Source organism: Labeo rohita, chromosome 12, assembly GCF_022985175.1.
Source record: "Labeo rohita strain BAU-BD-2019 chromosome 12, IGBB_LRoh.1.0, whole genome shotgun sequence".
Taxonomy (NCBI): domain Eukaryota; kingdom Metazoa; phylum Chordata; class Actinopteri; order Cypriniformes; family Cyprinidae; genus Labeo; species Labeo rohita.
This window is the reverse complement of record NC_066880.1, coordinates 29,442,003-29,465,608: the sequence shown is the minus strand read 5'-3', so window position 1 is coordinate 29,465,608 and position 23,606 is coordinate 29,442,003. Positions and strand designations below refer to the sequence as shown.

The 23,606-nt window shown below is 32.5% G+C and overlaps 1 protein-coding gene across 2 annotated transcripts in view; it reads right to left on the bottom strand.

Moving 5' to 3' along the window:
- The window catches only part of usp22 (ubiquitin specific peptidase 22), a 52,625-nt gene that overhangs the window by 8,790 nt on the left and 20,229 nt on the right, over nt 1-23,606 (bottom strand). For both annotated transcript variants that reach the window (XM_051124088.1, XM_051124089.1), the window contains exons 2-6: nt 19,048-19,180; nt 10,056-10,169; nt 6,819-6,920; nt 891-1,057; nt 598-745 (exon numbers count right to left, since the gene is read on the bottom strand). In XM_051124088.1, the coding sequence (XP_050980045.1) occupies nt 598-745; nt 891-1,057; nt 6,819-6,920; nt 10,056-10,169; nt 19,048-19,180 (664 nt within the window). The remainder of the gene's footprint in view (nt 1-597; nt 746-890; nt 1,058-6,818; nt 6,921-10,055; nt 10,170-19,047; nt 19,181-23,606) is intronic.

Genomic DNA, 23,606 nt, shown 5'->3' with positions numbered 1-23,606 from the left:
AAATCACAGTTTGGGGTTTTTAATCGGGTGGTTGGTGGGGGAAATTTTTCAGATTTTTTTTTTTGGCCAAATTGTGCAGTCCTCAATTTGTGTCATTTTCTAGGGGTTAAAATACTTTTTCTAACATTGCTGTTTGTTTCAGTGTCCAGTGGCTCCACCAATGGTGTGATTTTGGGGGCGGGCTATTTGTTTATCCAGCCAATGACGGGTGATGTGTCACAGAACTCTCACACTTCATCTTTAACAGCTCTCACATCTCAATCTGCAGCCTGAACTCTGTTCCAGTCCTGAAATACAGCTGTCACCATTAACACGCGTCACGCAGCCTTACCTCATTATCTCTCCTGCTCGATACCACCCATTTCATCTGAAAACTAGCCAGGCGGAACTAATATAATTAACTAGCTAATGCTGCGTTTCACTCAATTTGGAAAGACGAAATTTGCAACTTCCTACTGGATAAAGCGCAACAGATCTTGAAGACGGCCTTCAGACTTCAGAAAAACCACTAATCGCAGAGAATAAAAACACAGCTAACACAGCCGTCCTCTGATTGGCCGTTACACGAGAACAGTGTCGTGTGATTGGCTGCAGTACCTTTGCAGTGTCTGTGCAGCACATCCAGAGCAGCGATGAGGAACTCGTGAGCGTCCTGCTGCTCGTAGCCGGCGAGGTGTCGTGCGTGAGTCCAGACGAGGTGCAGCAACCGGAAGGGAATGTGAGGAGAGCGGTGACCCGAGTAGAACTACAGGACAGACGAATAGAGAGAAGGATGACGTGTGTAACAGAAGGTTTAAGACACTCTGTGTGTGTGTGTGTGTGTGTGTGTGTGTGTGTGTGTGTGTGTGTGTGTGTGTGTGTGTGTGTGTGTGTGTGGTTTGAGCTCTCACCTCTTGAAAGAGCTGAGACATTTCACACACGAGGCAGGAGTTGGACTGCATCTCACACTTGTGCCTGTCGGACAGGAAGAAGTCCCTCAGCAGCGGAGTGTGTGTGAGAGCCTGAACGATGCAGTTCATAAAGCACGTGTTCCCAAGATTTATCAAACCCCTCAGACCTGAAAGAGACGACACGGGAAGAGTTGGAAACAAGGATGAACAAGGAGTCATTTTGTAGCAGAGTACATGCAATACAAAGATTCATCACCAGTAACGGTTATGAAATTAAATAAAAATCACATTTTTTAAAAATGTTTTAAATTTTAAACTTTTTTGCTTTTCCTTCTAATCTAAAGACAACAACAACAAAGTAATAATAAATTACTACAAAAAGAATAAATACAATAATTTCTTTTGTTGTTAATAATAATAATAATAATAATAATAATAATAATAATAATAATAATAAGCTATTGAAATGACTAAAATCAACAAAGTAAAAAGTAAATAAACGTTAAGACATTATTAGTATGATATACAATGACACACTATCATTTAAAAAATTAATAATTATTAAATATTAATAATAGCAATAATAATAATAATAATAATAATAATAAACAACAACAACAACAACAACAACAAGCAGCTTAAAATACAACTGTTATTGTTGTTATTATTATTATTATTATTATTATTATTAATAATAATAATAATAATAATAATAATAAATAATTGATAAATTACTAAAATGTACAAACAGTAAAAAGTAAATAAGTTTTAATACATTATTAATTTACTTGGTATTATTTACTGTTATTATTTTTATTTATTATTTACTACTATTTATAATTCACTATAATAATTAAATAATAATAATAATAATAAATTACTGCAAAATTTGACAAAAAGTAAAAAGTAAATGAATAACAAAATTGTTATTATTATTATTATTATTATTATAATAATGTTGTTGTTGTTGTTGTTATTGATAAATTACTAAAATTTACAAACAGTAAAAGGTATATAAAAGTCTTAATAAATATTAATGTACTTTGTATTATGTACTGTTATTTTTATTTATTATTTACCTTTTATTTATTATTTACAATTTATAATTCATAATAATAATAATAATAATAATAGTAATAAACAATTATTGATAAATTACTAAAATGTACAAACAGTAAAAAGTAAATATGTTTTAATACATTATTAATTTACTTTGTATTATTTACTGTTATCATTTTTATTTACCTTTTATTTACCATTATTTATAATTCATTATTATTAAATATGAATATCAGTAATGATAATAAAATGTATCAATTATTGTAATTAAGAGAAATGATAATACATTATTATTATTAATTTACTTTATATTATTTACTGTTATTTGTTACTGTTTATTTGTTATGTATTATTAATAAATATTAATAGCAATAATAACAATATAATAATTTTATTCATCTACTTTAAATTTAGTTATCACTGTTTCATTAGATTTATTATTTCTAAATTATTTTATTCATTTATCATAGTTATCACCTTTTTTAATTAAGATTTCTTATTTATAAAGTAAACAATAATATTTTATTTACTTCGATTTTACAGTTTGTCAATTTTTAGTAATATATAATGTATAAAAAAAAATAAGAGACATAACTTAATTTACTTTGCATTTACTGTATCACCATCTGTACCAGTGATTAATCAATTTATTAATTAATTTATTTGCCTTCACCCATGGATTACATTGAAACAAATGTTAAAAAAAAATTAGAAAATTAAAATAAAAAAAATTTATATATATATATATATATATAAACAAATGGTGAAAGATTTCTTAGGCTATCAGAAAATTTTGTCTGCCAGCACAGCTTGCACCGATACAATAATATGGGTTTGATAAACCAAGTTTCCAGTCGAGCGCTTGTGCACATTGTTAAAACCGAGCAAACCAATGCATTTTCACAAAGCAAATTTCCTCGTCTCGATCTGAAGTGCATAACCCCAGAAGCTTGTGCATGGCTGAACTCAGCAGGCCTTTCTCTCCGTCAGTCAGAGTTTCCTCCCGCTGAGCTGAAGTGGGCAGCGTTTCCCCTCCCGCTCTTACAGTTTGACAGGTTACAGGAGGCCCGCGAGCCGCGGGACGAGCAGACAGAAGGCCTGCGCTCTCACAGGGTGGCTAAACGTCTTCAACTGGCCTCGCTCCAGATCTACAGCTCTCAGACATCTGCTCCTCACGCTTTCCAGAGCTTAGTTAAAAAGAGGGACGGAGACAAAGAGGCGACCAAAACGAGTAGCCGACCGTGAGCAGACCTGGAGAGAGAGACACGCGTCCGGCCTCATCCAGCGCCTCCCGCGGCACCTCGCTCTTTCAAGTGCTAATGTATTATTAATGCACACGAGTGACTGAACATCGTATGCACGCCTGATCCTACTCACACACCGCTGCTCACAACGACCCCCCGCTTCAGTCTCATCACAAACAACACCGTTTCCACGCTGGACGAGAGCGGAGCATCCAGACGCACCAAAAACAAACTGCTTGCATAAAATAAATTGGGTGTGCATCATGTGAAACAACTTAACTAACATTACATGAGTTTTTAGGCATTCATTTCAGATAGTCAGCCTTAACTATACTCCATTTAAACAAACAATTTAGATTTCACAGTAAAACAAAACAAGTTGCAAGCTGTGTGTATGATTCACTAAAAAGAACCAGTTCAAAAGAGTCATTTGTTCAGGAATCAGTTGGATCAGTCTGGTCATGCTGTGTTTTCGATTCAAAATAATGAAATGACTCGGAGTCAGTTGCTTAAGAATTGGACTACTCCGTTTGTGCTGTATGTTTTTGATTCACTTTAAAGAATCAGCTCAAAAGAATCATTTGTTCAGGAATCATTTGGATCAGTCCAATTGTGCTGGGTGTTTTCGATTCAAGGTAATGAAATAACTCAAAAGAATAATTTGCTTCAGTCTAGTTGTATGTTTTTGACTCAAGGTAATGAAGTGATTCAAAACAATCATTTAAGAATCTGAATATGTATATGCTCTATATTTTTGGATCACTAAAAAAAAAAAAGTGTCTCAAAAGAGTTATTTGCTTTAGAATCTGACTACTCTGGTTGTGCTGTATGTTTTGATTCACTTGGAACAAAACAAATGTGTCATTAAAGGAGTAGGTTGGATAACACTGGTTGTGCTGCACGTTTGCGATTCACTAAAAAGAACCTACTCAAAAGAGTCATTTGTTCAGGAATCGGTTGGATCAGTCTGGTCAGGCAGTGTGTTTTCGATTCAAGATAATGAAATGACTCAAAAGAATCATTTGATGAAGAATCTGACTACTCTGGATATGTTGCATATTTTTGAATCACTAAAAAAAAAAAAAAAAAAAAAATCTCTCAAAAGAGTCATTTGCTTAAGAATCAGACTACTCTGGTTGTGCTGCATGGTTTTGATTCACAAAAAAAGAACCTACTCAAATAAGTCAATCGTACAGGAGTCGGTTTGATCAGTCCAGTCATACTGTGTTTTTTGATTCAAGGTAATGAAATGACTCAATTATTTTCTCAAGAATCTGAGTGCTCTGGATGCGTTGCATATTTCTGAATCTCTAAAACAAATTTGATTCACTATGGACTCACTTAAAAGAGTAATTTGTTCAGAAATCGGTTAAACCGCATTTGTCGAGCAGTATGTTTTTGATTCACAATAAAGACGACTCAAAAGAGTCATTAGCTTGAGAAAATGTCTCCCTTGAACAAGCACTAAAAGAGTCATTTGTTCAGGAATCAGTTCAAATCACACTAGTTGAGCAAAATGCTTGTGATTCAGAGAAGTCACTCAAGAATCTATAGGTTTTTGATTCACTAAACACAACTCAAAAGAGTTGTTCATTCAGGAATCAGTTGGATATTTTGATTATAAATACATCACTAAAAAACTGGCTCAAGAGTCATTTTCTTAAGAATCAGACAACTCTGGTCGTGCTGTGTGGTTATGATTCACTAGGGCTCACTTAAAAGAGTCATTTGTTCAGGAATCGGTTGAATCACATTAGTCGAGCAGTATGTTTTCGATCCACACTAAAGAACAAGCGTTAAAAGAGTCATTTGTTCAGGAATCAGTTCAAATCACACTAGTTGAGCAAAATGCTTGTGATTCAGAGAATTCACTCAAGAATCTATAGGTTTTTGATTCACTAAACACAACTCAAAAGAATTGTTCATTCAGGAATCAGTTGGATAACACTGTATGCCCTGTATGTTTTTAATTATAAATGCATTACTACATTACTAACTGGCTTAAGAGAGTCATTTCCTTAAGAATCAGACTACTCTGGTTGTGCTGTGTGGTTATGATTCAATAGAACTCAGAGTCATTTGTTCAGGAATCAGTTTACAATAAAGACGACTCAAAAGAGTCATTAGCTTGAGAATCTGTCTATGTTGCTTGTGCTTCGTGTATGATTCACAAAAAAGATCCAGCTCAAAGGAGTCATTCATTCAGGAATCAGTTCAAACACACTAGTGGAGCAGAATGCTTTTGATTCACAATAAAGAACTGGCTCAGAAGAGTCACTTACTCAAGAATCAGTCTGCTGTTTATGCTGTAGGTTTTTGATTCACTAAAACACAACTCAAACGAATTGTTCAGGAATCAGTTGGATAACACTGTATGCCCTGTATGTTTTTGATTATAAATACATCATTAAAAAAAAAGTGGACTCAAAAGAGTCATTTTCTTAAGAATCAGACTACTCTGGTTGTGCTGTGTGGTTATGATTCAATAGAACTCATTTTTTCAGGAATCGGTTTACAATAAAGAAAACTCAAAAGAGTCATTAGCTTGAGAATCTGTCTATGTTGCTTGTGTTTACTCTGGTTATGCTGTAGGTTTTTGATTCACTAAACAACAACTCAAAAGAACTGCCTCAAAAGTGTCATTTGTTTTGCTATAAGACTACACTGCAGTGCAATATTTTATACTTAATGTCAGTCTGTGTTTTCATCGAATTGTTTATGAATAAGAACTGGATCCCAGTTTATAATCTTAGCTGTTTTAGAATAGAAATCCACTGGTTTAAAAAAAAAAAAAAAAAAATTACTAATGTGCAAAATGATTTTGCGGTTGAAACATGATTATATTTCATTTTACTGTCTCTGAAGTCGAGCGTTGAGCATCGAGCACACAGTTGATTGGTGCGTCTTTAACGAACATGTTTTGACACTTCCAGTAGACGCAGCCTCAAGCTGTTGCGTCGTGATTCGTTGTGTCATCGCACGCCTCCGGTTTACTCGGGGTGTAAGAGAGGCTGTAAACCAACAGCCGTGCGCTCCATCTCGCACAATAACCCTACTGAATTCATCATACATGGGCCATATTATGTCCTAAATGATCAATGGCAGCTCCGGCTCTCACATGGCTAATCGCATTAGTGCGTTTCTCTGGGTGTGAGAGAGGCTGGCGTTTAGCGCCTACGCTGGGCCTGTGGTGCAGACATTTAACACTATTACTCCACTGCCAGGCCCTCTGACTGAGGGGAAACAGGCGAAAATGAGAGAAGGGAGAACGCTGAAGCGCCGAGGAGGAAAATGATTATTTCTCTAATGGCCAGCGTCCACACGCCTCCTTATTTGCGTGCGGAGAGACTCTTATATTCTCTTGCCGTCATGGCATGCACACACAAAACCTGATGAAAACATTCGAAACTGATGGCACTTGTGGCCAAGAAACAAAGAGCGCTTTGGCTCCGGTGCAGCCTGCAGTCTCTAGACGCTCGACTACTACAAAATCATTTGAACCGACTAGTTTTATACAGATGAGTTTTGGCAGACTCCTAATCAACTACTAAGAGCCGAGCTGTTATTGAGCAGGCTTTCAGAGAAATCGCTCAGAAACGTGGCCTGTGGGAAATGAAGTTCTTACCTATGGTGCAGTTGGCTGTAATTTTCCTTCGTTTGGGGTTGTGTCGCAGCAACTCCAGCTCTCGCTTCGTCGGCTCCCACATCGAATATTTCTCTCCAATACCTGATGTTTTAGAGAATTTGCACATTATATTTCAAAGGTAGCAACCTATGAATATGCACAGCATTACACTTTACTTTTATTCAGCAAAAATGCATCAAATTGATCCGAAGCAACAGTAAAAACTTTTATTATGCAACAAAAAGAGTTTAATTCAAAATAAACGCTGTTCTTTTGAAGTCAAAGAATCCTAAAAACAAAAATGCATCATAGTTTGCATAGAAAATGCAAGCAGCATAACTGATAATAATCAGAAATGTTTCTTGAACAGCCAATATCAGAATGATTTCTGAAGATGCATGCGACACTGAAGACTGGAGTAATGATGCTGAAAATCACAAGAATAAATTGCATTTTAATATATATTCACATAGAAAACAGTTGTTTTAAATTGTAATACTATTTCATATTTTTTACTGTATTTTTGACCAAATAAATTCAGCTTCGGAGAGCACAAGAGACTTAAAAAAAAAAATAAAATAAAATAAATAAATTATATATATATGTATGTATATTCTTCCAAATTTTGGAACTACTATATATCTACTTATGGCTTGTCTAAAATTAAAGTTTATTTACTCTGAGCTTATGCACCTCAGTTTTTGAGTGAAAACATTGTAATGTTCATCCACTCAATCCACTCAAATCAGTTCTATAAAGAAATACAAAACCAGTGCTAATTCAAAGATACAAGTTGATAATAATAGAAGACAATTTTTAGTAATAATAAGTATTAGGGATGCATGATATTGGGTTTTTGACAATATCTTTTTAACCCATTTTTGCAGATAGCCAGTGCTGATACCGATATGTTTCCTTTTGTTTGGAAGTCTCTCCTGTGCAGAAAATATAAGCTAATTATTTTTAATAATTAATAACTTATTTGTCAGAATTAAATAAACGATAATAAAATTCTTTTATAATACCAATACATTGAAGCTTTGGAAAAAAAAAAAAAAAAAAAAAAAAAAAAAAATTAATAAACTATATATCAATCACTGCATTTTTGTTATTTTTTTCCCCCCAGAAAAATGCAGTGGTAACCTTAATATTTTAAGATCTAACATTTGTAGATTATAAAAAATGATTATAAATTTCCGCTACTGAATTAAAAAAAAATAAAAAAAAAAAAATATATATATATATATTGCTACTTTTTAGCTCCCAATTTTTTTCTCAGAGTTGTGTGATACAAACTCACAATTCAGATTTTTTTTTTTTTTTTTTTCTTCCAGAATTGTGTTTTTTTAATAAACCCGCAATTCTGTGAACATATCAGTCTTTATTTCTCCTCAGAGCTGGACTTTGTAACTTGCAATTGTGAGCTTATATCTCGCAATTCTGAGGAAAAAAAAAATAATGACACAATTCCGAAAAAAGTCAAGAGTTCTGAAACTCTTTTAGAGCTCATACTTTAAAAAAAAAAAAAAAAACAAAAAAAACCATATTACACAATGAATAAATCAGTATATATAAAATTATTTAATTTACAAGTGTCATGTGATTTTTTTTTCTATTCATGTAAGTTATATCCTTTAAATCAAAACATACTCATGATTTTATGACATCAATTACTGCTTTATTAACCAGAAACATAGTCTAAATGTTATGTGTGTATTTTTCTTAATTGTACTTTATTGTACTTAATTTTATTAGAAGTATGCCAACACATGCTATTACTGTTTACTCCATCACATAATAAACGCGTCATTCTGTTCGTGCAATCTCAGATTAAATGCAGCGATCCAAAACAGTGAATCTAATCACCATTTAGGCACAACTTTGCTTCAAGAATGAGCCACACTATTGACGTGATCTAATTGCTATTATAAAACGGATAGTTCCAGTCCTTGATTCTGATTGGTTGAGCCATGTTCGAAGTCATTATAAATTGCTCTACGAACTTTGTTTACATTTGTGCGTTGCTCGGCAACCACTTTGTTGCAACAACCACAGTTTCTGAGGAACTACACTGTTTAGCGGAAGAATGTTTTTATTTATATGTCATTACACTTTATTTGCTTTGTTTTATTTTGTGAAACCTTACTACGTATATGGAATAATCGTTTTATAAAAGCTAAACAGCTAAAGGGGTTTTAGCAGCGCCTCTTAGCTGTTATAATAAAGCAATAAGCCCCAAGAATCCCTGGTTTACAGTGAATTTATAACCGCTAAGGGTCGTTGATAGGCACGGCAACCTAAAACCCCCTTAGCAGTTATAAATTCACTGTAAACCATGGCTTCACAGGGCTTATTGTTTTTATGAAATGGTTATTTCATATATGTTGTAAGGTTTCACAAATAAAACAAAACAAATAAAGTGCAATGATATAAATAAAAACAGTATTCTTCCACCAAACAATGTAGTTCCTCAGAAACGGTTACGGCTGCAACAAAGTGGTTGCCGAGCAACACACGAACGTAAAAACGTAAAGTAATTTACAACAGCTTAATTTACAACACGGCTCAACCAATCAGAATCAAGGACTGGAATTGGACTGGGACTGGGATCGTGCATCCCTAATAAGTATAAAAAGAAATTTATATGCATTTTGTTTTGTTGGCCGGTCATTTTTGGAATGGGAACACCGTATGACAACATGGGGAAAAAAAATACTTACATTTTTGTGAAGCTGTTAAATCCTGTGTGAGCAAAGTCAGTAAGTTTTAGTCCAATGTAGTAACATTAACTAGCATTTTTGGGAAACAGAAAATCCTCTTCAGGTTAAAAAGACCGGAAAACAACATGAGGGACAAGAAATCTTAATTGTTAAAAAAAAAAACCCCACTGACATTGGCAAAATGTTCAGTTTTTATACATTTTCGCTTACAAAATTGCATACAAAAATCAGCTCTGATGAGGCTTTTTATTTACACGACACCTGACCGCTGTTATTTTACTGCCTTGCAAACATTTCCTTTAGGAATTGCAAATTTCGGTTTACGACTGTTGCATCTCACACTTATGTAGATTCAAAAGCAAAACAAGCCCTTATCAGCGTCTGAAACAAAACACAGACTCTTGCCCTCCTGCGGCTCGCAACACAACGGCCTCTGACATTAATTTTCTGAATTAACAGGCCCTTACGCCACAGGCCAAGTTGAGCTACATTATGCGTAAGGGGTGGGGGCACCTACCTTGCAATTTCCACGCTTTTCTTTGTTCTTCTTTGGCAATCTGCTCCATGTCTTTGTCGTATATGTAGTCTTGGCACACAAAGCAATATATTCCACCATACAAAAGGTCTATAGCTGAATGAGGAGAGAAGAACAACAACACGGGAACCTATTAGAGACCTTTCAGAGAAGTTGACGTATGCATCTTCCCGTATCTGTCCTGTAAATATGGATGAGGCATTAAGGAAACATTGCAAGCAGTGCAGCAAATCTGCCTCCTTTAATAAGTGATGGGAATAATAATTAGGGTGCAGCGCAGAAAACATCCATCGCTGCTTGTGCCACAGTATCGCGTCCTCTGTGAAATGTCACGGCGAGCGTCGCAATATCAAGGCGGACCTGTCAGCGGCCTGTAATTGTGAATGAGGAGTATTATTTATGAATTATCACTCTCGAACGCTCGTTCGCCCGCATCCTTCCATGTCTCCGAGTCTGCGGCGGCGATACCTGTTTTTCAGTTCCCATGGCAACCGGACGACGGTCTGTTTCACACAGACGCACTAAATGTTCGCAGGTGGAGCGGAGCAGCGGGGACGGCCGTCTATTTGTGACACGACACTAATGCACAGCCTGGCACAAGCCGCCGACAGGTGCTCGGACGACTATGAGGCTTTTAGTGGCTTTCAGTGCAGAGACTGTTTGCACGGCTATTTTCAGTGGCCGTAAAGGGACAGAAGTCTCATTGTGCACGCCAGTCCAACTGGCAGGACGTTAACAATCGGCACAGGCATGTGGTAAATCTGCTCAAAACTCACCCTATTTGCTTTCTAAATAAAAGTACTTAGTCTTATTGTGCATGATTATGGTTTATTGGTGCAAGCCAAAGAAAATGCTTTTCATGATCTTGCACTAAAGTGCAATGAAATGTAATGGGTAACATAATATTAGCCGATAATATCATATAGTAACAGCCACAATCCAATGATATCATACCTGTTATTTTATGAAACGTATACAAAATAAATAAATAAATAAATAATAATAATTAAATACAGTAATAATAATAAAATTAAATACATATATTAAAAATAAATTTAAAAAAATCTTTTTTCTTCAAGCAATGCAAATGTGTATTTATTATGGTTTTAGTTTATATAAACAAAAATAAATGTAATAAGTAAATACAATAATAATAAAATTAAATACAAATTAAAAACAAAATAAAAATTATTCTAAAATAAATAATATTTTTTCCTCAAGCAATGCAAATTTATATATGATCTTGTAAGAAATAATACAACAAAAAGTATATTTTTTGAGTATACAGTAGTATAAATAAGTGTTTTTTTTTTTTTTTTTTTTTTTTTTATGGTTACACATGCATGTGTGTTATGGTTTTATTAATCTTGTAATAAATAATACAATAAATAAAATTAAAAAGTATATTAAAAATAAAATTGTTCAAGCAATGCAAATTTGTATTTTTACTGTTTCTATATACACACACATACATATTAGTTTTAATGATCTTGTAATACATCAAATAAACAATACATAGCAAAACAATAAAAAGAATCAAATTAAATAAAAGTACATTCAAGCAATGCAAATTTCTGCTATGGCTTTAGATTAGTTTTGAAATAAATATTAACAACACAAATTAAATTTAATATATTAAAAATGTACTGACACTTAAAATAAATAAAAATCTAATTCCAAATATTAACAAGAACTATAACAGTTAATCAATGTTACTAAAATAACACTGGATAATTTACATTTAAATGTTTACCTTACTGTTTGTAAAGTGTTACCATTTTAATTTTTTAAAATACTTTTTTACTCATTTTTTTTTCTTATCACTAATTTTACCTTTGATTGTGGCATACAATAAAAACAGTGTAAACATTAACTCTCTAATTGCTAAAATGAGTTAACTTTGAGCTTTAAATTGGGAATTCTCTGCTAAAACAACTTGATTGAACTGGATTGAACCGGGACTACATTTTCTCTTTTCATTTGGGCATCTTCATAATACGGAAGAAAAGATCGGTCACTATTTCAGTTTTATGCATTTTAAATTATTTTTAAAACAGTGGAAGTGTTCTCATGCATGATGGCTTACAGTATTTATATTAGACGAGCAGAAAAGAGAGAAGTTGCACAAGAAAACGAGGCGGGGTTGCACGATGCACGCGCACACACACACATCAGATGAATAAACCAAAAGCATAGCAGGCCTTCAGGTAACCATGGGAACCAGCGCAGGAAAAGAGGAAAGAACACCGAGATCAAGCCTGACAAGTGTGAGCCGACAAAACAACGAGGACGAAAAACAAAACGCCATCCAAATAGACCTGAACAACAGAGATGCGCAAAACCGAAGCCGGCTCATTCAGACTTAATTACTCCCCGTTCGTCTTTGGAGAATAATCACAGTTTTCCTCCTCGGGAGCGGCGCTCATTCACAGATATCCCTTGAACGCAGCCTAACCTAATTAAATGTTCAATCAGACTCCGAGGGGAACTCGACACACACGCGGGGTGTTAAGACGGAGCGACGTATCGACGCCACCTGGGAACGCAGTGAAACGCGAGCTATCGCCGACGCCGCAGACGCATTATGACGCCTAGGGCACGAGCGGCGATAAACCATCACCTGGAGTCGAACAAACCACACCGGATCAGTGGCGAGAGAATTCATTTGTTCATCAAGAGACATAAAAGATGCTTGAACAGGTGACAAAGTCCAACAGAAGCAGACTATGAGTCAGCACGGCCGATTTGAGCCGCTCAGGCCATCTGTGACGAACACTGCCGGCTGCTTTATGGAAAGAGACTGGATTCAGATATTTCTGTTGACACCTGCAGTTTTTATAATTGAAAGTCGGGTTTCTGAAATGCTGTTCACTAGTTGGCCTTCAGATCATGTTTTCTTTTGATAGTCGCTGCGTTGAATCATCGCTCATTTGCATAAAAATCAATATTTCTCAACTTTGTTGCATTTCTAAAGAGTTGCTGCTGCTTATGTAACTGAAAAAAAATGCTGAAAAACCTGTCGCACACAATCTACTCCGTGACGCCTGTCGTCTGATTGCTAGTTTAGACTTTATCCAGTAAAAGGTCTTTTAGTGTAATTGTACAAATGTCCTCCTTCAGCTCGTTCTTCACGTGTCTTTCTGCTGTCAAATCTTTCTGATTTGCATCAAGTAAAGGGAAAAATAACCACAGTCATATTTCCAGATGAACACTTACTGGACTGAAGCAGCTTGGCTTTACTTGATTCTCCATGAATCATTTTTAAGTCTCAAATCTGATCGTCAGGATCTTTTGAGGATCGTTTGTTTCCAAGCCTTACCTTCACTGTTCCTCAGTCAAGGAATCACTCGAAAGCCTCCAAAACATCTTTTGAGGAAGGTTTATTTGTTCATCTCTCAATCATCATTGCACTGCATTAGATTTTTGGATCATTTCAATCTCATCTTACTGACGACTGATATTTATATTATTTTAAGCAAGTATCTGCTATACTGTTATAAAGGTCTCATTGATTTACATTACAAAAATCAGAATTTCATCTCCTTTTCTCCATATAAATATCAGCATCTGCACCAAATTATATATTACTTATACCTCCATATTCTCATTACATCAGACCATTTGAGCCATAAAAGCCTAATGGACCAAATATGATACTCAAAAAACACACAAGCATATTGTTAGTAATATTTCCAGATGAACACTTACTGGACTGAAGCAGCTTGACTTTACTTGATTCTCCATACATTATTTTTTAGAAAAATTGCTGAGTCTCAAATCTCATCACCAGGCTTTTGAGGAATGTTTATTTGCAATATGTGGGAGAAAAAGTTTAGGATTCATTCAAGCAGAACTTTCAGAATCAGATTGGATTCATTCTAAATGACTGATAATTAGTGCATTTCAACATGCTAACTAGGGATGCACGATAGTGGATTTTGCCAATATTTTTCAACTCATTTTGGCCGACAGCCAATGCCAATATGGATATATACTGAAATTCTGATTTTTGTAATGAGATCTTTATAACAGTATAGCAGATACTTGCTTAAAATGATATAAATATCAGTCGTCAGTAAGATGAGATTTAAATGATCCAAAAATCTAATGCAATGCAATGATGATTTAGAGATGAACAAATAAATGTTTCTCAAAAGATGTGAGATGATTTGGAGGATTGCGAGTCACTCCTCCACTGAGGAACAGTGAAAGTAAAGCTTGGAAACAAACAATCCTCAAAAGATCCTGATGATCAGATTTGAGACTTAAAAATGATTCATGGAGAATCAAGTAAAGCCAAGCTGCTTCAGTCCAGTAAGTGTTTATCCGAAAACATTACTACGGTTATTTTTATGTTTACTTGATACAAATCAGAAAGATTTGACGGCAGAAAGACACGTGAAGAACGAGCACTAAAAGACCTTTTACTGGATAAAGTCTAAACTAGCAATCAGACGACAGAAGTCACAGAGTAGATTGTGTGTGACAGTTTTTTCGGCAAAGTTTATCATTTAGACCAGAATGTTCAAACTACAATTTTAAAATCAGAGTGGATTCATTCTAAATGATTGATAATTAGTGCATGTAAACATGCAAACGTTTAATAAGTTCGCAATTTTCAGTCACATAAGCAGCAGCAACTCTTTATAAATGCAACAAAGTTGGGAAAATTGGATCTTTATTATTAACAGAACTTCTCATTATATCAGACTATATGAGCCATAAAAGCCTAATTGACCAAATACGATATGAACAAAAAACACATAATTTTGGATTATGAAAGTTTTTTTTAGTAGAGTATCTGATGTACGAGCTGGGGCGGGGAGCAGCAGCTCATTTGTATTTAAAGAGACATGCGCAAAAACAGCATGTTTCTGCTTCAAAATAGGCATTTATGTTATATTATGTTATACTATACTATATTACGTTATACTGTATTATGTTATGCTATAATGTCATGCTATACTTTACTATACTATACTATACTATACTATACTATACTATGTTATACTATAATGTTAGGCTATACGGTACTATTATGTCATACTTTACTATACTATGTTATGCCATACTATACTATATTATGTTATGCGATACTTTATGATGTCATACTATACTATGTTATACTATACTATACTATGTATGCCATACTATACTATACTACATTATGTTATGCTATACTCTACTATACTATATTATGTTATGCTATACTTTACTATACTATACTATACTATACTATACTATATTATGTTATACTATAATGTTAGGCTATACTTTACTATATTACGTTATACTATATCTTATGTTATGCTATACTATACTATACTATATTATGTTATGCTATAATGTCATGCTATACTTTACTATACTATACTATGTTATACTATAATGTTAGGCTATACGGTACTATTATGTCATACTTTACTATACTATGTTATGCCATACTATACTATATTATGTTATGCGATACTTTATGATGTCATACTATACTATGTTATACTATACTATACTATGTATGCCATACTATACTATACTACATTATGTTATGCTATACTCTACTATACTATATTATGTTATGCTATACTTTACTATACTATACTATACTATACTATATTATGTTATACTATAATGTTAGGCTATACTTTACTATATTACGTTATACTATATCTTATGTTATGCTATACTATACTATACTATATTATGTTATGCTATAATGTCATGCTATACTTTACTATACTATGTTATACTATAATGTTAGGCTATACGGTACTATTATGTCATACTTTACTATACTATGTTATGCCATACTATACTACATTATGTTATGCGATACTTTATGATGTCATACTATACTATACTATGTATGCCATACTATACTATACTACATTATGTTATGCTATACTCTACTATACTATATTATGTTATATTATACAATGTTATGCCATACTATACTATATTATGTTATGCTATAATGTTAGGCTATACTTTACTATATTACGTTATACTATATCTTATGTTATGCTATACTGTACTATTATGTCATACTATACTATATTATATTATACTTTACTATACTATATACACCATACTATATTATACTATATTACGTTATACTATATCTTATGTTATGCTATACTGTACTATTATGCCATACTATACTATATTATATTGTATTATACTATATTATGCTATAATGTTATGCTATATTATACTATATTACGTTATACTATATCTTATGTTATGCTATGCTATACTACATATTATACTATATTATACTAATATTACTATATATTATATTATATATTATATGCTATACTATACTATATTATATTGCATTATACTATATTATATTATATTATTTTTTGTAGAAAGGAGTATAATTGGTAAAGATAATTAGGTAATTAAGTATAATAGGAATTAAATGTGAAGTTCTGAAGTAGAAAAATTGAAATGGTATTTTCTTCTAAAATAATCAGCGTATCAGATGTAACTCATAAGTAACGCTCTCCAATTTGCTTGTATCATGGGTGTTCCTTCCTCTTTTACTACACAAGAGGAAATCCCAAAGGATGGCAGATAGAGACAGCAGCTCTGTATCTCTAGGTAGAAGTCATTAAATTCCTCATGTGAAGCTCAGATTTTGGGTTTTTCCAAACGAGCTCTCTGAAACAGGTGGGTGATGAACTCTAAGCCACCGCTGGAAACAAACGCCGCGAGTCACACATTCACACGCAGAGTCAGGGACTATTATCCCCTCGCACGCTATAATTACCCACATTCCCGTCTGTTTGCGCTTCTTATTTGTTTGTTGTCGGAGGGTGGCACCCTTCCTCATTAAAACAGAGGGGATAATTACATGCCAGCGATGCATTAAGGAGCTGGGAGAAATCCAAGACCCCATCCAAACATCCACGGCCGGATCTCAGCACTTGCTGCCTCTTGCTCGAGAGGACGATCAGAGGAGCTTTTGATGAGATATGAAACTGGGTTTTGTAGGGCACTATGATTTTGATGCGGAAAACGCAGAAAAAGATTTTTGCAGGCCCCAATTACTTGTATTAATCTTTTTTCTAAAAATCATAAATCCAGACATTTAAAAGAAAAATAATTACAGGCCTCAATTATTGACATTTTTATTACATTTTTTTTTTACATTTAAAAAATTATTAAAATTACTGCAAAAAAAAAAAAATAATTAATAATAATAATAATAATAATAATAATAATAATAATAATAATAATAATAATAATATTATATATATATATATATATATATATATATATATATATATATTTATTTATATATATATATATATATATTTTTATATATATATATATATATATATATATATATATATATGTATAGATAGATAGATAGATAGATAGATAGATAGATAGATAGATAGATAGAATTAATCCAGGAATTTAAGCAGATAACAGAATTTCAGAAATAAAAAAATACAGGCCCTAATTATTGACATTTTTATTACTTTGTTACATAAAAATAAAATTCTTGTCAAAATAAAAAATTAAGTTTTATAAATTGAACTGACACATTTTTGATTATTAATTCAATTAAACCATTAAAACAGAATCCAAAAATTAAGACTGAAATAATAATATAAAAAAATATATATTAATTAATAATTAAAAAAGGATTTTTTGCAGGCACCAATTACTTGTACATTTTTTTTTAAAATCACAAATCGATATTTAAGCAGATAACACAGAATTTCAGGAGAAGAAAAAAAAAAAAACAACATGGTCTAATTGTTAAGCTTTTTCTTACATTTTTAATAATAAAGAATACATAAAAAAACTAATAAATAAATATATAATTGTAAAAAAATTAAACCATTAAAACAGAATCCAAATAAAATGAAGACTGAAATAACAATAAAAAAAATATCTGAAACAAATCAAAAGGTTTTTTACAGGCCCCAATTACTTGTATTTCACTTAAAAAAAAAAATCCAGACATTTAAATAAAAAAACATTTTACACTATTACATTTTATTAAAAAATAATAATAATATTAATAAAATAATAAATGATAATAATAAATTGTATATATATATATATATATATATATATATATATATATATATATATATATATATATATATATATATATATATATATATATATATATATTACTGAAAATATAACAATTAAAAAAATATAATTAAAAATCCACAAAAAAAAAATACAATCACAAAAATTGAAGACTGTTAAAAAAAAAAATAAATAAATAAACAAAAAAAAAAAAAATTATAAAATGTTCTGAAATAATTAAAAATATATATTTTTATGACTTGTATATTTAATTTTTAAAAATAAAAAAATAATTTCAGAAGAAAAAAAATACAGGACCTAATTATTTACATTTTTATTACTTTACTTTATAAGACATGCTTTTTGAATCGTAATTTAATTAAACCATTAAAACAGAATCAAGAACAATTAAGACTGAAATAATAATATAAATAATTACTAAAAGACATAAATAATGCTGAGAGAGAGAGAGAGAGAGAAAACAGAATTTCAGGAGGGAAAAAAAATTAACTATTCTGCCAAAAAAAAAATATATTAAGTTGTTAAAGTTTGATTAATTCACTTGATTAGACATGCTTTGAGCATTGAAATTTAATTTAAAAATAAAAACGATTTGTAATCGTAACACAGATTTGTAAGTTTGCAAGTAGAGCTGAACTATTTAATTAAACCAGAAGCTCTGTGTGTTCAGTATTCAATACGCATCTCAAATCCTTCCTACAGTGTCCTGAACGGCCCGCTACGACTGCGTCCAGTATTTACCGGCTCCATCTGAGTTTTAATTGCAGCGATTGTGCGTTGTGCGCGCGAGTCGTGCTCATGTGCTCTATTTTCTGCTAATGACGTGCGTCTGCGTGGGAGCGAGTCTTACCTTGGAGAAGCAGAGATGTGTATGAGTAAGTCTGTCTGTGCATCTTACCTAGGTTGTGTCTCTTGTTTTTGGCGTGGTCGTGGATGTGTTTCTTGCTGAAGCAGCCGAAGAACACACAATGGAGACAGGAGTGAAGTCGATTTAGATGAGCTCCACACATGTGACATATACATGACTTCGCCTAGGAAGAAAAGAGAGAGAGATATAGGTGTTTAGTTATGTACGTCTGAACGACTACTTCATTAGAGCACAGCAGTAAAATCCCATTGATTTTCTTAAATGGAGAAACCTCTTAAGATGGCATTCTTAGCGACATGTGGACAACAATTACAGCTATTCAAAAGGGTAAACAGATAAATAACTACAACACAAAACGGTCAGTATCCTATTGTTGAATGTGGTGAGTTTTACAAAACTGGTACATTGATGGCTACAGCAGCAATGCTTTAAAGAGATATGAACTTAAAAGTTACATTGTACCTTTCTTTTACATTTAGCTGAAATTAACCTATGCAAAAATAACATTAAAGATTCTTATAAAACAGTAATATATAAATTAACAAATTAAACTTTAAAATAAAATATAAATAAGTTATCATATTAAAATTAATTATTAAATAAAAAATATTTTTAATAACATATACATTTTAATAAGTGATTTAAATTTACTACATAATATATTTCTATATTATAATATAAATATAAATTATAATCACATTAAATTTGTATAATATGTATATATATGTATGTATATGTATGTATGTATATATATATAAATAGTTATTTATTCCTAAATAATATATTTTTATTTTATAAATGATAGATTATATAGCATTAAATTTATTTATTAAATAAAATACTTAACTGAATAAGTTCTATACATTTTAATAAGTGATTTATTAATAATTAATTAATAATTAACTCATTAAATAATTATATAATATTAAAACAACTAATATTAAATAAAATAATTTTTAAAAAGTAAAAAATAACATTTTGTTTGTATACATTTTAAGCTGTTTATTACTACGTAAAATATTTTATATTATAAATAATAAATTACATAATATGAAATAATTTAATTATTAATAATGCATAAATATCAATTTATTAAATTATATATAATATTATAAAATTATATATATTACATAATTTTATATATATATATATATATATATATATATATATATATTTTTTTTTTTTTTTTTTTTTTTTTTTACACACACATTAAATAAGTTCTTTAATTTTTTATATTATAATAGAAATACATATAATATTAAATTTCTTTTTTAGAATATATAATATTACATTTATTTAATTATTAAATAAAATATTTTAAAAGTAAAAAATACATTTTGTACTTTTTAATAAGTAATTTATTACTACATACTATATATTTTTTATATTATATAAATAATAAATTATATAATATTAAATCATTTAATTATTAATAATGTACAAATTTATTCATATATTAAATTAACAGAATTAAATTATTTATTACTATATAATACATAATTGATTTTATATTTCTCAAGTACAGTCGCACAAAAAAAAATAATAGGCCTAAATTTTCATTTGTGAATGGTTATCATAAATATTGCTTTGTTAAATACGGTCAATAATAATGACTTAAATCTCAATTTTTACTCTCAACATTTCCTCAATAAAAATTGCAAAACTGCAACATTACATAAATAAGAATGGTCAATGATCCATGCACTTTTTTTTTTTTATTCACATAGTGCATATAAAAAGCATTTAAAAAATTAAATGCATAGATAAATCATTTATAACAAACACTAAAAACATTAAAACAAGTCCTGTCCTACATTTTTTTTTTTTTTTTATTCAAGAAGCAGTTTCACTCGAATGTGCATCACAGCAGAGAAGACGATTGCAATTTCTGTTTCATGTCGACTTAAAATATTAATGCAAAAAATAAAAAGCTAAAGAGAAAAACGAGATTTAACTAGTCGACCTCAAGAACACTACATGCACTCACTGACGATTTCATGCTTTGGTACCTACTGTAGTGTTGTTTTGAGATCCCGTGTTTAACAGTTCGCTCTGCTTTTACCTCCAGACTAGCTATTTTTGTAGAGACCCCATTTTCAGCTTCACATCTCGCCCTTCCGCTATTCCCCGATGACACGCCACCCGGCAGACAACTGAGAATAAGCATCATCTACCGCGTGAATGGAGCGCCGCGGCGCTAAACGACAGGTGAGACGAGAACACAGACACAACTGGAGCGCTGCCTTTCACCGCAATCGCTTTAATAAAAAGCCACCGTTCCCTAATCCAGCGAGGGACATTTGAAAGATGATAGAGACACTAATATTAAGGGAAATCGTGCTAATCTTCCAGTATTAAACCAAAAGGCCCTGCAGACGTGACAGAGAGAGAACGAGAAAGGAAAGGCCTTGTTTTGTCTGTCTTTCATCAGAGTAATTCGATCAGAGACGTGGAGGGAGACGGGCCTGCGGTAAGGTGAACTCTGCAAACATACGATACGGTGTAAAAACACACACGAGAGCGCAGCAAACATCTTTATGGGATCGCCAGAGCATGACGCGACTGTTATTGTTTTTGGCAGGCTGCAATACAGGCTAATATCATTAAGCATTACAGCAATATGATATTCAAAACTTCTGGTCATGTTATGATAGGGAAGCATAAAGAAACGCTTCATTTGATGGCTGAGCATCTCGACCCAGATCCACAGCGTCACCACGCCCAGATACTACCACACTTCTGCAGTGTGTGGTGTGCATATGATCTGTAGGAACAGCAGAGCTGCTAAAATGTGTTAGAGAACAGGCAATACTGTAACACGCAATGCAATGTTTCGAGAGTGACAAAAGCCACAATTTGACATTGTTTTTAACTGCATGCATTAAAAATAATCGCTTTTATTAAGCGTGCAACATGAGAGCATGTGAAAACGTGTTTTGGAACATGTAGCATTGCACAATGCATGCAGTTCCACACACTATTTTTGAAGAACAGTAGGCAGTAAACTGTACAAAAGGCTCTACAGCAAGAGCAATTAATTTGCATTCAGAAATTACTGTGTGAAAATGTGAAAAATTCTTTGTGAGCACCAGTGATACTCATCACCAGCAGGGCTGCAACTAACGACTATTTTAATAGTCGACTAGTCACCGACTATTGAAACGATTAGTCAACTAATCGAATAATTATTAAATTTTTCTAAAATTTAGCATGAGATTGCTTTAATTCTGTGGAAAATGATAGTAAACAAGAAAGAAGGGGGTACTTCAATGAAAAATGCATAGTTTATTGAACTTTGCTGCTGATAGGCCGATTCATACTAAAAGTAAATAAAAATGCCCTGTCTAAAACCAATTAGGCACAGTGCTCGTCAGTATAGACATAAATGCATAAATAAAGACACTCTAACATTTTTATAAAGGACGCTTATAAAATGTACAATGTACATCCAGAACAAAACGTATTGGCTTCCATGTTATTTAAATCTTACCGAGGCGAGTCAAACCAAGTCAGTTTCATTCAACTGTCTGACGTGCTTTCTCTTTAAATGTTCGTGCATCACCGAGGTGCTGCCGTGATACGCAAGGACTGCTTTGCAAACCATGCACAGGGCTCGAAATTAACTTTTTTACTTGGTAGCACTGGTGCTCCCAACTTCCCAACTCCCAAGTTAGGAGCACCAAAAAAAATTTAGGAGCACCAAATGAATATTAAGGTTGTATTAAATACAACTACACAGCCTATAGCCTACAGCCTAGATATGTTATATAGCCTAATTTGCGCACATTGGGGAGTCGCTCTCTAAACTTGGGGTATTAAAATTGCTTTTGAATGCGCGCGCGCGTTTTACTTTCGGTTTCGTTTTAACGATGGTGCTAAACTCTCGGCGGTGCTGAGCGTGCATTCTACAATACAAGACATTAATTTAACAAAACAATTTGAAAGTGGGGGGATTTTGAAAAGTGTGTCCCCAGTGGAAATTACGCCCCTGCGTGAGTAAAACTCTGAAGATGAGTTATCATTTGATGTGAACGTATGCCGCGTTGTACAGTATATGGAGATGGAGGCAGAATGTGCGCTGCAGCACGAAATATAGTATATTTCCTTAAAAGCAGATTGTGGAGACATTTTATTTGTCCACAATCAAAAATCGTCATATCACACACCCCTAACTGAAATGTAGTTTACAAATCCGGAACGGAGGTTGGTTGAGAGAGAGAGAGAGAGAAACGGCCGGTTCCGAGTTTCAGCGGAGCGCAGTGTCAGTGACAGGGAGTGATTGACGGCTAATGTCTAAAATCTGCAAGTGAAGAATGTACAGATCAAGTTTAATTAGTTGTGTAATGTTGGAGAAAACGGCGAAACTGTCACTGTATCAGCTCACAGCACTCTGGGCAGTATTAGGCTAGCGAAAGTTTTGTAAAAAATGAAAACAAGTCGCACCACAACAATTTCTCGCACTTGCACAAATGCTTCCACTCGGTCGGAAAAAACGTGTCTGGCGACAACTTCGACAATGAAATTCATTGTCGACTTATATTTTTGCAAAAATGTTATCGATTATTTTAGTTCGACAACGTTTTCGTAAA